This window comes from Geotrypetes seraphini, chromosome 1 (genome assembly GCF_902459505.1).
Source record: "Geotrypetes seraphini chromosome 1, aGeoSer1.1, whole genome shotgun sequence".
NCBI classification, from domain to species: Eukaryota; Metazoa; Chordata; class Amphibia; order Gymnophiona; family Dermophiidae; genus Geotrypetes; species Geotrypetes seraphini.
Window position 1 is genome coordinate 328271906 of NC_047084.1, and position 18383 is coordinate 328290288.

General features: G+C 45.3%; 1 protein-coding gene across 3 annotated transcripts in view; it reads left to right on the plus strand.

Annotated features, from left to right (window-relative positions):
* The window catches only part of UNC5C (unc-5 netrin receptor C), a 700386-nt gene extending 683716 nt beyond the window's left edge, over positions 1-16670 (plus strand). For all 3 annotated transcript variants that reach the window (XM_033957834.1, XM_033957824.1, XM_033957818.1), the window contains exons 16-17: positions 9004-9185; positions 10638-16670. In XM_033957834.1, the coding sequence (XP_033813725.1) occupies positions 9004-9185; positions 10638-10803 (348 nt within the window). In that variant the 3' untranslated portion in view covers positions 10804-16670. The remainder of the gene's footprint in view (positions 1-9003; positions 9186-10637) is intronic.
* The last annotated feature ends 1713 nt before the right edge of the window (positions 16671-18383 follow it).

Below are 18383 nucleotides of genomic sequence, written 5' to 3' on the forward strand. Positions count from 1 at the left end.
GAGTGCCAGGCCGAGCAGCCTTCCCCACCCAACGTCAATTCTAACGTTCTGGAACTTCCTCTCCGACGTCAGAATTGACATCGGGTGGGGAAGGCTGCTCGGTCCGGCGCTTCTGCGTTCTCTTTACGGCAGGTAGAATGCGAAGGCAATGCGAGTCTTTCACGGAGCCCAGGATGGGCTCTGCAATCAACTCGCACTGCCTTCGCGATCTACTGGTCGATCGCACTCTTGCTATAAAGTAACCTAGGCACCTAGGTTCTGCTACAGAATACTAGTGTAACCCAATATCAGTGGAACTAACATCTAGATGCCTGCACTTTCACCACCCATAGAGCTGGTATAAGTAGGGTTGCCAGACATTTGGATTTACCCAGACATGTCTTCTTTTTAGAAGGCATGTCTGGCCATCTGGATGGCTTTTCAAAACCCGGCAGTTTGTTCGGGTTTTGAAAAGCTCATTCTTTGGGACCGTGTCAGGAGGGCATTCGCACATGTGCAGATGCAATGTAGTGATGTCATATGCTGCAACTGCGCATGCGCGGATGCCCTCCTAACTGACAAAAACAGGTTGAGGGATGGGGCTGGTGCTGGGTGTGACATGGGTGTAATAGGACAGTGCTGGGCAGAACTGGGCGGGCATGAGGGCATGGCTATGGGTCCAGATTCTATTTAATTAGCATCTGATAACCCTAAGTACAAGTACAAAGCCTAAGTGTGTCGGGTCATACATGACTTACATCAGTGATTCTCAAACCTGTCCTGGGAGACCTCCAAGGGTTTTCAGGACATCTTTAATGAATATGCATACAAAATATGAGAGTGTATGATGCAGCTTCCTCTTGAATATGCATGAGACTGATTTGCGTGGATGTCACCTCCATTATATGCAAATTTCAGGCATATTTATTAGGGATATCCTGAAAACCTGACCGGCTGGAGGTCCGCAGGGCAGCTCTGAGAACTGTATTTTGCAAGTCAGGGGTTCTCAAATCTAGTCCTTTTGGCCCACAATACAGAGTGGTTTTTCAGGATTTCCACAATGTATATGTATGAGATCTATTTGTATTCACTTCTATGGCATGCAAATAGATCTCATACATATAGTATTCATTGTAGAAATCCTGAAAACCAGGCTGGGTTGTGGATCCTCAAGAATTGGATTTGAGGAACATTGTTATAAGTTATGTATGCAAGTGGGAGCCACACCCGTGTCCTGTTCATGCTCTGCCCCATATATATCTTCATGCTAATACACACTAAGTAAGTTTAGCATGTATGTACAGAAGAGCATGTATGCAGAATTTTTGCATTTATACCCGCATGCACACAAAGCACAGTTACTTACCGTAACAGGTGTTATCCAGGGACAGCAGGCAGATATTCTTTACGCATGGGTGACGTCACCGACGGAGCCCACGGTACGGACCTTTTTACTAGAAAGTTCTAGTTGGCCGCACCGCGCGTGCGCGAGTGCCTTCCCGCCCGACGGAGGAGTGCGTGGTCCCCAGTTAGTATAAGCCAGCTAAGAAGCCAACCCGGGGAGGTGGGTGGGACGTAAGAATATCTGCCTGCTGTCCCTGGATAACACCTGTTACGGTAAGTAACTGTGCTTTATCCCAGGACAAGCAGGCAGCATATTCTTTACGCATGGGTGACCTCCAAGCTAACAAAGAGGGAGGAGGGATGGTTGGCCATTAGGAAAACAAATTCTGAAGTACAGATTGGCCGAAGTGCCCATCCCGTCTGGAGAAAGCATCCAGACAGTAGTGAGTAGTGAATGTGTGAACTGAGGACCAGGTGGCCGCCTTGCAGATTTCCTCAATGGGCGTGGAACGGAGGAAAGCAACAGAAGCGGCCATAGTTCTTACCCTGTGGGCCGTGACAGCACCGTCCAGTGACAGACCGGCCCGAGCGTAACAGAACGCGATGCAAGCTGCAAGCCAGTTGGATAGCGTCCGTTTAGAGACCGGTCGACCCAAACGATTCGGGTCGAAGGTCAGGAAGAGCTGAGGGGACAAGCGGTGAGCCCTTGTACGATCAAGATAGTAAGCCAGGGCACGTTTGCAGTCAAGACTGTGCAATGCCTGTTCTCCGGGATGTGAATGAGGTTTCGGGAAGAAAACAGGCAACACAATGGACTGGTTGAGGTGAAAAGCTGAGACCACCTTTGGAAGGAACTTTGGATGGGTGCGTAGAACCACCTTGTCATGGTGAAAAATAGTGAACGGTGGATCGGCAACCAGTGCATGAAGCTCACTAACCCTCCTGGCAGAGGTGACGGCAATGAGGAAAAGAACCTTCCAAGTCAGAAATTTGAGCGAAGTTGTGGCAAGTGGCTCAAAGGGAGGTTTCATGAGGGCAGACAAAACCACATTCAGGTCCCAGACGACCGGAGGAGGCTTCAGAGGTGGTTTGATGTTGAAGAGGCCCCTCATGAATCGGGAAACCAGAGGGTGAGCCGTGAGGGGTTTTCCTAGGACAGGCTCATGAAATGCCGTGATGGCACTGAGATGGACTCTGATTGAGGTAGACTTGAGGCCTGCGTTGGACAGGGAGAGTAAGTAGTCCAGGACAGTTTCCACCGCTAAAGAGGTGGGATTATGATGATGACGGAGGCACCAAGAGGAGAACCTGGTCCACTTCTGATGGTAACATTGGAGGGTGGCCGGTTTCCTGGAGGCGTCCAGAATGAGACGTACAGGCTGAGACAGATTTCCTGAAGAGGTCAGCCCGAGAGAAACCAAGCTGTCAGGTGGAGCGAAGACAGATTGGGATGTAGTAGAGACTGATGCTGCTGTGTAAGTAGAGTAGGAAACACAGGTAGAGGAATGGGCTCCTTGGAGCTGAGCTGAAGTAGAAGGGAGAACCAGTGTTGACGCGGCCACCGGGGAGCTATGAGGATCATGGTGGCTCCGTCCCTGCGGAGTTTGGATAAAGTCCGCAACATCAGAGGTAGCGGAGGAAAGGCATAGAGGAACCGATCCGTCCAGTCGAGAAGGAATGCATCCGGGGCCAGACGATGAGGAGAGAAGAGTCTGGAGCAGAACTGGGGCAGCTGATGGTTGTGAGGAGCTGCGAATAGGTCCACCTGCGGAGTGCCCCAGCGAGCAAAGATGGAGTGGAGCGTGGGAGGATCCAAAGTCCACTCGTGAGGTTGAAGGATGCGGCTGAGATTGTCGGCCAGGGAGTTCTGCTCGCCCTGGATGTAGACAGCCTTGAGGAAGAGACTGCGGGCCGTGGCCCAGGTCCAAATGCGAAGAGCCTCCTGGCAAAGGAGGCGAGATCCGGTGCCGCCCTGTTTGTTGATGTAGTACATGGCAACTTGGTTGTCCGTGCACAGGAGCAGAACCTGAGGGCAAAGAAGGTGCTGGAAGGCCTTGAGAGCATAGAACATGGCTCGTAGTTCCAGGAAATTGATGTGATGAAGGCGCTCCTGCGGGGTCCAAAGACCTTGGGTGCGAAGGTCCCCCAGGTGAGCTCCCCATGCATAGGGGGAGGCATCCGTGGTGATGATCATGGAATGCGGGGGCAGATGAAAAAGAAGGCCCCTGGAAAGATTTGAGGAGTCCAACCACCATTGTAGAGATCGCTGAAGAGACGATGTCACAGAGATGGGATGAGAAAGAAGATTCGAGGTCTGTGACCACTGGTTGGCCAGAGTCCATTGAGGTGTCCTGAGGTGGAGTCGTGCCAGGGGAAGCACATGCACCGTCGAGGCCATGTGGCCCAGAAGGACCATCATTTGTCTGGCAGAAATGGAGTGATGAAGGAGCACCTGACGACACAGGTGGAGCAGAGTTCGCTGACGATCGGAGGGGAGAAACGCCCTCATTAGGGTGGTGTCGAGAACCGCTCCGATGAACTGAAGTCGCTGTGTGGGAAGCAGATGCGACTTGGGGTAGTTGATCTCGAACCCCAGAAGATGGAGGAGAGAGATGGTATGATGAGTGGCTTGTAGCACAAGTGGAGACGTAGGTGCTTTCACCAACCAATCGTCCAAGTAGGGAAACACCTGGAGGTTGTGAGACCGGAGGAACGCCGCCGCCACAATGAGGCATTTGGTGAACACTCTGGGTGATGAGGCCAGGCCAAAAGGTAGCACTTTGTACTGATAGTGTCGATGGTGCACCTGGAATCGTAGATAGCGACGTGAGGATGGATTGATTGGGATGTGAGTGTAGGCCTCCTTGAGGTCCAGGGAACATAGCCAGTCGTTCCGAGAGAGATGAGGGTACAGTGTGGCAAGGGAGAGCATTCTGAACTTCTCCTTGACGAGACACTTGTTGAGGTCCCGGAGGTCGAGGATGGGACGTAGGTCTCCTGTCTTTTTTGGAACTAGAAAGTAACGGGAGTAGAATCCCCGGCCCCTTTGTTCCAGAGGTACTTCTTCGATGGCATTGAGTAGAAGGAGGGATTGGACCTCCCTCAGGAGGAGGGGGGTTTGAGTTGAAAGAGAAGCAGACTCTACGGGAGGATTGTCTGGTGGAAGAGTCTGGAAGTTGAGAGAGTAGCCGTGGCGGATGATGTTTAGGACCCACTGGTCCGATGTGATGACCTCCCAACGGCTGACGAAGATGCGGAGCCTGCCTCCGATTGGCTGAGGAAGAGGCAATGAGGGTGGAAGACTGGCTAAGCCCTGGAGAGAGGAGTCAAAAGGGCTGAGAAGGTTTGGCAGGAGGAAGAGCCTTGGCCGGTTGGTTAGACTGGGCACGAGCCTGGGCGTGCTGGTGTTGGCGGGCCCGCCTAGGTTGCTGTGGAGGTGGATTGAGCGGCCTAGCGGAGAACCTGCGCTGGTATGAGGTCGGTGGCCTGTAAGGACGAGCAGGTGGAGCCTTTTTCTTAGGTTTAATGAGAGTGTCCCATCTGGTCTCATGGGCAGAGAGTTTTTGCGTGGTGGTATCCAGGGACTCTCCGAACAATTCATCACCAAGGCATGGGGCATTGGCTAATCGGTCTTGATGGTTGACGTCCAGATCAGAGACCCTGAGCCAGGCTAGGCGGCGCATGGCCACGGCGATGGCAGATGCACGGGAGGTGAGCTCAAAAGAGTCATAGATAGAGCGCACCATAAATTTTCTTAATTGAAGCAGGCTGGAGACATGCTGTTGGAAAAGTGGGACTTTATGTTCTGGCATGTACTTTTGCATGGCGGAGCGTTGCATTACCAGATGTTTGAGGTAGAAGGAAAAATGGAACGAGTAGTTGTTCGCCCTGTTGGCAAGCATGGCATTCTGATAGAGTCGCTTGCCAAACTTGTCCATAGTTTTGCCCTCTCTGCCAGGAGGGGTGGAGGCATAGACATTGGAGCCCTGAGTCTTTTTTAAAGTGGACTCCACCAGGAGAGACTCATGAGGGAGTTGGGGTTTATCAAATCCTGGGATTGGTATAACCCTATAGAGGCTGTCTAATTTACGGGGGGCCCCAGGAACAGTCAGCGGGTTCTCCCAATTTTTATAAAAAGTTTCCCGTAAGATATCATGCACGGGCAACTTCAGGAACTCTTTGGGAGGTTGATCAAAATCTAATGCCTCCAGGAAAGCTTGTGACTTCTTAGAGTCAGATTCCAGTGGCAACGACAAAGCACCCGACAACTCCCTGAGAAATTTGGAGAAGGAAGATTGTTCAGGTTTAGATGCGGTATCGGGTGCCGAAGGCTCTTCGTCCGACGACGATGCATCCTCCTCGGTACCGGTAGGGGATTGTTCCCATAGGTCCGGGTCTCTGACATCGGTATGTGCGTGTCGAGAGACTGGAGTGGAAGGCTCGGCATGGTGAGTTTTAGACAAAGATTTGCCTGAGCGTACCGAGACGTTACCGGGTGATGTAGACCTGTGTCTGTCTCGGTCCCGGGAAGTACGGTGCCGGTCAGAGTCGTGGGGAGACCGGTGCCCTGCCCGGTCCCGAGGAGGATCGGTCGTCGTCAAGGCCATAGTCTCGGCATGGGAATGGATATGTGGTGCCGAGAGAATGGGCATGGAGGAGTCCATAGGTACCGATGGCGTGGATACCGGTTGGACGGTGTGGGGCTCGGGCCGGTCTGGTACCGAGAGCAGCGGTGCCAAGATAGAGGGTAAGAGCTGCTTAAGTTGCTTGTGGAGTTGTTCCTGCAACTGGTCCTGGAGGATGGCCGCAATGCGGTCGTCCAGGGGAGGCACCGGAACCACTTTTTTCTTCTTTGGTTCCATGGGTGCCGCTCTACACTCCGGCGATGAGGGGGCCGATGACGAGGCACTCACCGAAATCGGAGTGGAGCGTTTTTTGGCTCGGCGTGGAGCCGAAAGGACTGGTGCCGTCCCCGAGGTGGGAGGGCGCTCAAGGGTGGAAGGCTTCTTAGCCGGCTTACCTGGCGCCGGAGGCGCCGATGTCGACTCAGGCGGTGTCGAAGTGGTCGGTGTCGACTTCGACGGTGCCGCAGATGAAGAGGTCGAATCCATAATCTGGCCGGTGCCGAAAAGTAGATTTTGTTGGATTTGACGATTCTTCAAAGTGCGTTTTTTAAGAGTGGCACAGCGGGTGCAGGAGTCCGCCCGATGTTCCGGTCCCAAGCACTGTAAGCACCAGTTGTGTGGGTCAGTGAGGGAGATCGGGCGTGCACACCGCTGGCACTTCTTAAAACCGGGCTGCGGGGGCATGAATGGGAATACGGCCTCCGCAAAATCAAACCCCGAGGCCTGGATCGTGCCAACAGGCCCCGCCGGGGCAGGAACGAAAAATAAAGCAAAAAGAAAGGGAAATTTTTTTTTTTTTTTTTAATTGAAAGAAAAAAGCACCCGAAGGTGAAAAAACCGAAAAAAGAACGCGAGCGGGAAGGCAAAAGGAGGATTTCAACAACGTTGAAAAACACACGTCTTCTTCGCTCCGCGGAAACGAAAAAACTGGGGACCACGCACTCCTCCGTCGGGCGGGAAGGCACTCGCGCACGCGCGGTGCGGCCAACTAGAACTTTCTAGTAAAAAGGTCCGTACCGTGGGCTCCGTCGGTGACGTCACCCATGCGTAAAGAATATGCTGCCTGCTTGTCCTGGGATAATTACATGTATATATGCCATTAGTCTAAACCACACTATAACTCAAATGGTAGCATAACTTTACCACCATTAGAACACCCTTATGCATTCAACACTTTTAGCAGGTTCAAGGATCCTCAGCGGCACCACTTGGAGCTCAATAACATTTCATTGCTCCAAGCTTTATGTGTCTACTCGTCATCGGGTCCTGTTATTATATTTAAATACTCAAGTCATATTCTTCACTCTTGCATTTTTTAGAATTTTTTAAATTTTAGTCAACTTTTTTTTTTTTATAAATCTTTATTCATTTTCTTATGTTACAACAAGTGTTCCAAATAAACTCATTAGAAACTTGAATATACACACTTGATTAACTCATATATTAACATTAAATTTAACATTTCTTTAGAAAATTAATATTATATAAAGTTATAATATTATGCAAGAAATCTAAATTTATATAATTCTTATTGAATATAATAATCCCCCACCCCTCCCTCCCTCCCAATCAATAATACATAAAATCAACTTTATTGTAAATTCATTCAAATATTGATATAGTATGTAATAATCAAAAATAAATCCCACCCCATTCCCCTCTATTCAAATATCTTATCATGGGAAAAGTTAATCATTCATTACAGAAATCTGTTAACGGTCCCCAGACTTTTTGAAATTTACTCAAGTCATATTCTTCACTCTTGCATTTTTTAGAATTTTTTAAATTTTAGTCAACTTAAATAATGTTTAAAAGCTGTTACTTAGCTTTTTCATGTGGTCTCTGGCAAGGGGAATGTCATACCGACATGTTTCGCTGTAAATAGCTTTATCAAGGAATACCCCCCCCCCCAATAATATACCGCCAGCACATAAGACCACTCAGCTTTTAAACATTATTTAAGTTGACTAAAATTTAAAAAATTCTAAAAAATGCAAGAGTGAAGAATATGACTTGAGTATTTAAATATAATAACAGGACCCGATAACGAGTAGACACATAAAGCTTGGAGCAATGAAATGTTATTGAGCTCCAAGTGGTGCCGCTGAGGATCCTTGAACCTGCTAAAAGTGTTGAATGCATAAGGGTATTCTAATGGTGGTAAAGTTATGCTACCATTTGAGTTATAGTGTTGATTGAGGACCCTTGTGGAATATATAGACTGTGTTATTGCAAAATTCATTAGTCTAAACCAGACATGGGCAACTCTGGTCCTCGAGGGCCGGAATCCAATCGGGTTTTCAGGATTTCCCCAATGAATATGCATTGAAAGCAGAGCATGCAAATAGATCTCATGCATATTCATTGGGGAAATCCTGAAAACCTGATTGGATTCCGCCCTCGAGGACCGGAGTTGCCCATGTCTGGTCTAAACATTTGTATGAGTAACACAAGCATCAGTGTGGGTACTTAGGTTATAGAATTGCCCTATATATGTCTGCTGATGTATAGTAGTGAAATTCGAGGCAAGGGGCATGAGGTGGGGGGAGTAAAAGAATATGTATGGATAATAAAAATGAAGAAGCAAAGAATGAAGTCTCTCTTTTCCATACTTCTATGTTTGATTCCATATTTTTGTTTTACACAAAGGGACACGTAATATGCAGAAGAGGTTGTATACATCAGTGCTGTAGTCCTCTCTGTGCCCACTCTTTTCCTCCAGCTCTCTTCTTCCGCTGTTTCTCAGCAAGCACTTTCATTCTGTCTCCTGAATGATCATATTAGGATGGCTTTAATGAGCTCAGCTCCAGCTTTCCCATACAGCCTGAGCTTCAACAGGGACCAATAAATCTGTAGCCTCTGCTAAGTCAGCTATAAATATTTCTGTTCCTTTCAGCTGGCTAGTAATCAGCTATTCCTCTGTGCCAAGAGTAATAGCTTTTTATCTTTGCATGTCTCAAAGAAAAACAACATTTCTTTTTGGTTGACTATGGATTATATTTGTTTTGACTGATAATTTGTGTTCTGCTTTGGGTTTTTTTGTGTTTTTACACAGGAGCCTAGTGACATAATTCCCTTCCCCCTCATGGATTCAGCGAGTTCCATCACTACCATAGTCGGACCCAGTACATTCAGCATTCCCCTTCCCATCCGGCAAAAGCTCTGCAGCAGCCTTGATGCCCCTCAGACAAGAGGCCATGACTGGAGGATGCTAGCACACAAGCTGATGTTGGACAGGTAGGAGCTAGCATCTGTTTGATTGGCAGACTATTGCTGGACACGTAAAGAAAATGAGTGTCCCCTCCTCCCCCCAATCCAAACCATTTTTATTTTGGGCCTGGGATATTCCCCTTCCTCCTTTGCTTGTGACTCCATAAACTTTCATTTACAACCAACTGGTTATTTTTTCCTCTTATTTTTTAATCCATCTGGCTTAGTCATTGCATTGATAGCATTTCATAAAATATTAATAAACATCCAACCTGTAATGTGAAGAAATAAACCAATCGGATGTCTCCCAAATTCAAAATATAATCATGTGATTAAAAAAAAAACTGATGAAAAAAGTGGAGACGAAGACCTCAGTGAATTATTGCAGGAACCTAGGGTATGTTAAAGAACCCTGGGAAAAATCACCAGTACTGGTCATAATATCTCTACCATAGTCCAAATATCTCCATATATATCCATAAAATCTCTACCATAGTCCAAATCAATATCAAAATAATGTAATCAATGCTAAATGTCCAAATGTAATTTAAAAAAAGAATGCTCATAACGTAAGGAATGGACATGAACCTGAACCTTTAATTGCTCCATGTTCCTAGAACCTGCATCTTTTCAACTTGTGAAAATTTGAAATTTTCCTCACAATCATGGTGTGCAAAAGTTTTCAGTGAACCAGGCCCACAGGTAGCTGAAAACACTATCATGTTAATTGTGCATGCATTAGAATCAGATCAAGAAGGAAATCTGTTTTGCAGCCCAATAAGCAACCAAACAGTACATCTACAAACCCTCAGAGGCCTATAAGCAATTTTTTTTCACTGACAAACATTCTGATATATACACAAGGAAGGTTTAACCCAGACCTAGTTTGAATATCAATGTGGTTGCTTCAACTGACACTTGCCTCCAAATACCACGGGGACAGATTTGACCCGTCAACATCCCTGTGGATAACCGTGGGTAAACATCACGTGTCATTCTATAATGTCTATCTCAGCCTCAGTCCTTCTACATCAGCATTCTTTAATGCAAGACTTGAGGATCAGTGGCTGTGCCCATTCATTGATTCTCATGTGAGCAAAGTATAGGACAGTGAAGCCATTGTGACATCACTGATGAGGTTGGATCATAGCCATTGGTGGAATGAGGCATTATGATATCACAATATCTGCTCTAGATACCAAAGACTGTCTGTCTCAACCTCAGTCCATCTACACCAGCATTCTTCAATGCAAGGCTTGAGGGTCAGTGGCTGTGCCCATTCATTCTCTGATTCCTCCCTCTCTCCTTAAAGAATGACAAGGGGATGATTTCCTGCGGTTAACCGTGGGGACGGGAACAAATTCTGTCCCCATGCCATTTACCTCCAAGTTCATCAAAGGAACATGTGTAAAGAAAAATGGTCAGGCAATGTTTGATTACTGCACTTGCTCATGGGTCACTTTTCAAAACTCTCCACAGGTACCTAAACTACTTTGCCACGAAAGCCAGCCCTACTGGTGTGATCCTGGATCTTTGGGAAGCCCAGAATTTCCCAGATGGGAACCTGAGCCTTCTAGCTGCGGTCTTGGAAGAAATGGGAAGACACGAGACTGTCGATTCTTTGTCATCAGAAGACAAATATTGATGGAATCCCAAGAGCGCAAGAAGAAAGAAGGGATTGAGATGTTGCAAGAGCCATTGTCTTGCCAAGTATGAATGAATTAGTAGAGGCCAATGAAATTCATAGACATATTAACAAAAAAGAAAACAAATGAACACACACACACAAAAAAAAATCTCTTTGATTTTCGTATACACTTTTCTTGTACATTACCACAAGATCTAAAAACAAAACAATCTCATGCAAAGCTGTAGCTTGAAAATTGTTACTCCTCCTACTGTTCCTCTCCGCTTGGCTGTACACCGTTTGGTACAGGATTTTACAGTTTCCTAGGAAACGCTTTTTATTGCTATCCAGATATGTGGATAAACCTTCGTAACAATCCCAGTTCCTATGGACGCTGTTTACATCAGATAATGGGCAGGAGTTGAGCACTCTGTCTCATAATTCTTTATAGATATATATATATATATATTTTTTCTTTTGTCTAAGCCATCTGCGTCAAAGCTGTGGACAGTGTGTGGCTGTGTCAGAAAGCAATCTCTAGTGAATGGATTAATGCATCGAGTCTGAGATAATCCTCCTGCCATTTTTCTGTTCCCCAGATCTGGACACCAAATAAGCCTGGGTGCTAAGAAGGAAAACTTAGCTCTCCCTGTGCCTCTAGCAAATAGTGAAATGGAGATGTAGCGTTCTGGGAAGGACTGGAATTTTGGGTTTGCCTCCTGATTCGAAACACTGTCCTTTAAAACATTGTAAACAGTATACAGTTTGGAGTGGTAAGAGACTGGCTTGTTATATTGATTAGTATTTATCAGCACTCTTGCAAGCTTTTCTTTTCTTTGTGAGACAAGTTGGGTTTTCTAAGCCTTGCTATTTAGATCTGGGGTCCATAACCTTCCCTATCTTACATGCTGCTGACCAGGAAAATTAAACCAGACAAAAGCTCAGGGGCTAATCAGTCATTAGGAGACACTCAAGCGTGGTTAATTCAGAGGTAGCCTTGGAGACCTTTTCCAGCTCTGGTTTCCTTGTTGGAGCAAATGTAGATATATCCAAATGAGATGTGCCTGAGTCCCAGTGGCATTGCTGTTTCTACTTTACTAGGCAAGACAGCTAAACAGCATTTTTATTTTGATAGAAAACAATATGACCCAATGTTTTGGGGTTTATTCAATAATGCTTATCGTTTGCTATGTTATCCAGTTGTAAGAGGAAGAGGTTTTGGCCAGTCCTAGTTCTGAACTTGCATTCCAAAGCAGTCTGGGATTTGTAGTCCCTGATTCTGCCCATTGAAATCGATGCTTCAGCTTCCTCGGAGAGTAATTTTGTAACTAGTCACCTAGGTAGATGACTAGATTGAAGCTACTTTATAAAGACCAGATGGGCACCATTGGAACTAATTCTATATATGGCACCCCAAAAAAATCCATGCCGATGAAAAACCATGCTTAGTATTATTCTATAAACTGCATTGCAAGTTAGGCACAGTTTATAAAATACACATAGCACTTGTTCTCATGACTAAAATCATATATGGATTAAGTGTATTCTATAACAGTGCACGTAACTTATAGGAATGCCCATGGCCGCCCACACAGAATTGCTTTTTTAAATGTCTGTCCTGTAACAAATGTCCAAACTATGTAGAAAGCAAGCACTCACCGGGCAAAGAGGAGGGCAGTGGTAGCACTGGATTCTCTAGCCAGTGCTGTTGTCAGTGGGCTACCTTAAATTGCGGCTGCCAATGGCATGTCAATCACACAACGGCCCCATTTAGAGAACTGCGTCTCCAGCAAAGGTAGGCGCCGAACAAGTAGGCCAGGGTTTTTCCAGACCTACATTTCTGGTGCCTGCCTTTGACGCGATTTGCGCCTCCATAGGTGCACCACAGTGCCTAACACCACTTCTGGCATTAGCCACGCCTACAGTGGTGTTGGGCGCCGTACAGCACCAGCTTAAGCGCCTAAAAAAATGACGCCGTTTAGAGAATCTGGGCCTTAAGGACAGTAATGTAGGGAACATTTAATACATTTTAAAGAGCTTCCCAGTGCTTCATTATTTCTCTGTCCTAGCACTAATGATTACTCACAACATAAGTTATGTAAACTAAAGAACAGTGTATCACAAACTGTGTGCAATACTAGTGTGCCGCCCAGATTCCAGGTGTGCCACGAGATGCCGGGGAGGAGGAGAGGCGCAGGCTGACTGCCTACAAGACATGACTGAGGATTTGGGGGATTTCCCCATGCCATACCAAAGCTCAAAAGAATGACTCTTCCCCCCCCCCCACCTGCACAAGCATCATGGATTGGGGATGGGGAGGTTAGAGGACTCGCAGTCTTTAAAGCAATGCCTTTCTTACTTTCTTTATGTGTGTTTGTGTCCTACATATGCAAATGGATGGAATGGGAACTGTGCAGATCTAATCAGTTATTATCTTAGTATTGTCCTTTATGATATTTCTCTGGTTCCAGAAGACTATTTTGTGTTTGCCTTCTTCACAGGAGCTGTGTCTCTGGCTGGGGGGGGGGGGGGGGCTCAGCTGGATAGTTAGAGCAATTTCATTATTTATGTTTGCTTTTCTGTTTGATCAGCCATTCCCAAAGCTCTTGGGGTGGGGGTGCTGATGCCAAACCTTCCTTCCTGTGCACTTTGGACAAGCCACTTTTCATTCTCTTGTTTCAGGTTTCATCGGGAGGGGGGGTAAAAGGGGCTTTCCAACATCTTTTTTAACCTCAAGACAATAAATTAATCCAGATAAGAGCTAGGAAATTTAAGGCAAGCAGTTGTATAGAGCAAAACATTTTTAAGATAGTGGGTATTTTTTTTTTTTTTTAGATAGTTTCAATCTGACCAATAGTTATCTACGGCTGTGTAGTGTACTGCAAAGTTGAAAAAAAAAATGATGTTGTGTAAAAAAAAAAGAAAAAGAAATGTGACATTCCTTTAGCCCCCAGAGCTGTTAAAAAAATGTTGCCTTTGCTGTTATTGGAAAAATGACCTATAAGCAGGTCTGCTTTGCGCCTGATTTTTGCATGCTGCCATCTAGTGTCAGAAAGAGCAAATTAATGAATAACTATGAACAGATACTGCAGCACATTTAAGTAGCTTCCCCTTATGAGAAAGATATACAACAGAATAGAGAGAATGGGGCTGTGCAAATAAAAGAGAACCTCCCTCTCTTTTTTTCAGTAGGAGAGTGCATTCTGGCAACAAAGTGTACCACTTTAAAATATCTAAGACACACCCATCTATGTCAGCTGGATATCTTTTTTGCAGATTTTTAAGGAGACAAGATGATGAATTTCACTATACATTTTCTTTCTCATAAAAAGCTACATTTTGGTGTAATTCTAAGCAACGTGCACTCTTACTGATATACTAAGAGAATGCTTAGTAGACTTGAGGGAACAAGATGCTGGGGTTTTTTTTTTTAAGTATCTCTCCCATTCCATTTTGATGGGGGAAAAAAAACAGCTCCTCAGCAGTCCAGAGAGACTTTAGTGTGGCAGTATAATGAAAAGTAAACCAGTGGTGCTACGTGTTCGTATGCGAGTCATATCACACAGCAAAGACTAATATATTGTTGACATGGGCTTCTTATGTTAGGTTGCTAACTTTTTCTTCGCTGAAGTAACTCTCTAGCCTGGGAGCAGTTTTTCTGTATTGCAAGATTTACGTCTGTTTAGATTTTGTTTTCTTATTTTTTTTGTCCAAAGCAGAGTTATAACTTCATCACGTAGATTAGATAAATGTAATGATGGTCAATTTATTGGACTCTTTATTCAGGGCCTTGTGTAAACTACCTTAACTGAGCATTCAGAAGTCTTTTCAGGTATTAGTGTGATCTGTTTTCTACTGCAAAGTTACTGTATGTGCTTTAACCATGCTCATTGAAGCTTTTAACCAGCCACTGAACTCTTTGTTTAGAGAGCAAAAACAAAAAGAGTACCGTCAGAATTGCTAGAAGTTCTGAAAGTGCTTACATACTGTTGTTCTAGAAAACATGCTAAGATTCTAGATAAAAATGTGATGCTCTTTTTTATAGTTTCAAAAATTAAACTAAAAAGCTACATTTTGGTGTAATTTCTAAGCAAAGAGCATTCTTACAATATACTAAGAGGATACCTAACGACAAATTCAGGGTGCTGATACCTGGGAATTGGAGTTTGAGCAGATTGACCCAACTCAAGGGGTCTGTAGCTGCCAGATTCAATGTGGATTCACACATCTTGGTGAACATATGGTGAATCTGGTTTAATATTCCCCAGAATTGCAGGAGAAATTGCAACAAATTTTCCCAGTAAGCCTGAGGAAAATCAGACAAATATATAATAAAAAGCCAAACACCCTAGTTGAACCTTCAGCCATGCACCCCTTCCCCAAGTATCCAACATTTTCTTTCCTCCTCTCCCCCACCATGTCCAGCATCTTTTTTTCCCTCCCTTCTCTTCCCCTCACCATCTTCATCTCTTTCTCCCACCTCCCTGCCATGTCCATCTTTTCTCTTTCTCTTCACTTCTTATGTTCATCTCTTTTCCCTACTTTGTAATTTCTAGCACCTCTCCTTCCCTCTCCTTTGCTGCCACATCTAATATCACCTCATTTCCTCCTTTCTCCTCATCGCCACCACCCTATCTTCATTCCCAGAATGAAGTGCAAGGCCTTTGGGGGCACAGCACACATTTCAGGGCTGCAGTGTTCTATCCTATGAAGCAATCAGATGAGGTAGGTCCCAGCTGACCTTGAGCCGCTGCCCTCTGTCTTGTTGGCTTTGCCAGTGCTGCTCTACTGCCACCTTCTCTCCGTTCCCCAGATGCTACTGCCCTAGGAAGATGTGTAGGCCACCTAGAGGCAGGGCTCAGCCTGTTGAAACAGTCTAGAAATTGATCCAGACAAACTTTCATCTCAAATGTTTCACACACCTCTAGCCCTAAGTGAATCTCTGACCCACTGAATGAACTGGGATATGGCTTTATCTCTTTGACCTGGAGGTTCGTTCTTCCTGGCTTACCTGGAGCCTAATGCAGTCAGGGGATCAGATGTTAACATCTCACATTATACAGATTCTCAGTCTTATTTTAAATATACCATCTTCAGTACACAACTTGGAGCTGCACCTAGTGGTAGCCTAAAAGAGGCCAAGACAGGAAAGGTGGGGCAGGTAGAGTACAGAGAAAATAAAAGATATCACATACACAGAAAGGTAGGAGAAAGGTGGTTGAGTACCTTGGAGAGAAGTCTCTCTAGCAGTAGAGGCTCATACCGAAATGTAAATATCTAGCACTGAAGGTCAAGACAGCAAACAGAAGGTGAGGCTGTTAACATTCACATACAATGTCCTGTCAAGACAGTTTGGGCTAGATTCACTAACCTGACTTCCAGATCCGATCCGGGGCCGATTCCAGCAGTCCTGATCAATTCACAACAGCCAAATATTGAAATGAGGGCGATCGGAGGAACGCCCCCCTCTGCTCGCATGGATCGCTAGTGTGCGATCCTGACACGTGTGCAGACCATCTACTTTTCCTGCAGATGGTCTCCGCATGCGTTTTGTGTCCATTTTTTTTTTTCAGGGCATGCAGCCCTACTTTAAACCCGTGGGCTCGCACTGCAGGGAAAGTGGCAGAGATCCAGGGCTCAGAGCAGAGAGGACATGGGGGAGAAAGCAGGGCTGGAAGATTGGGACTTGACAGGCTTCCATTTTGTTGCTTGCAGAAAACCCCCCCCCAAAAAACCCAAGACTGATAGCTAAGATCAGGCATGGCTGGAAGATCGGGGCAGAGTGCAGGGTGGCAACAGAGCAGGAGAGTCGGCAGAGTCATGTGTGACTGGTCCCCAGCAGTCGCTTCTTCTCTTGATCAGCCAGCCCAATCGGTGTCCCAAATTTGTTTTGTGAATCGGGCCCCTGCCTTCTTTGCATGCCGTTCCCCTCATTTGCATGTGCAGATCGGAAGTGGATCGCAGGAGAGGTTAGTGAATCGGGCCGGAGGGAAATCAGGTCGCAAAGGGGTCGCAAACTGATCGGTACACGATCGGTTTGCTTTGTGAATCTAGCCCTGTGTCTCCTTAGGCCAAGCATTCAACAAGGCTTTTGAACTGTGTATAATTATTTTGTTTAAACCCTCAGGATCAATTGCAAGGTTTCAGAAGGCTTCAGTCTTCTGATAACGTCTACTGCTTCTTCGCCCCAGGGTATATTGGATAGATTATGATCCTGCTGGGACAGACAGAGAAAAATGCTCGAGTACCTGAATACATTTTTGAAAATCATTCTGAGCTCCTCTGGGAGAACAGTATAGAAAATTGAATAAAAGAATTGTGTAAAGTATTCATTATTGGGGAGGGGGTGTTAACACAGTTCTGATTCTGTATTATGTTTGCAGAAGATATACCTAAATTTGGACGCTAAATTGAAAGCTTAACTTTCGGAGTCCTGGATTGGCTGTAATCTTTCTTGAGCTGTATCTGCCAGGGTGGCCATAAAATGGCATGATTAATTACAATCTAATGGAAGAAACCTTTTGAACTAAGTGTTCCTGAATAATTGATGCTGGCGGTTAAATTCTGCCATGTCTGATTTCCACCAAGCTAAATCCACTATTCTAAAATAATCCACAAACTCCCCCTGCCCCCCCCAAAAAAAGTCTTTAAAAAAACCAGTAATATAAATGTGAGCTATACATCCACATTCCAAGCAACCCTGTGTTCACATAACCTATTAAACAAACAAACAAAAAAAAACAACAACACACATCAAAGCGGATGATGTAATCCTGTATTGTTACAGGATTTTTATGCATTTTATCTCAGATTTTAATGCAGGGGATTTTGTTTTTAATTAAATCCAAACTATGTGGACCGTGAACTCTCACTGAACAATATGGTAGCTTGCAGAAGTGACTGCTTGCCCGGAACAACTTCAGTGATCATTCTGAGAGAGCCTCATTCATAAAAAGTTTGTATTACTGTGAAAGTGTTATTTAAATATTATTCTTGGGCTATTCAGCCTAGACATGGTATTCTGGTTTTGTTTTGAATTCCCCGAAGCTGTATCTACTATGCAATTCGTTTTCCTAAAGTACTGACAGAAAAGTCACATTATTTGTATTCCTGTACAGTGGGGGTGTACTTTTTACTGTTCCGGGTGTGCCTCCTTCCTTCCCTCCCTGAGTCCCTTTCTCCTCCTCCCCCCTCCCCCCCCCCCCGGTTTGTAAATGCTTGCATTTATGCTGTCAACCTGACATGTACAAAGTGTAATAAAGAATTTTTAAAACAGGTAATAAATTATATTTATAAGCAACTGAAAAATCTCGTGTTCCAAGGTTAGTTTTTGCCAGTGTTGTAGAAGCCTGTTTTTTGTGTACCTCTGTTGAATCATTATGGGAAAGAGTATGGTATTATCTGTACCTGGGGAGCTCCAGAGAACAAATCAGAAGTGAAATTGACCCTACAACGTGTGCAGAATTCATAAGAACATAAGAAAAATCATGCTGGGTCAGACTGAATCTAAGACAGTTAATCCACAACATTTAGGGCCAAAATTCTCAAAAAACCACATTAAAAAGCAATAGTCTGCTAACGCAGCCGTTTTGATAGCG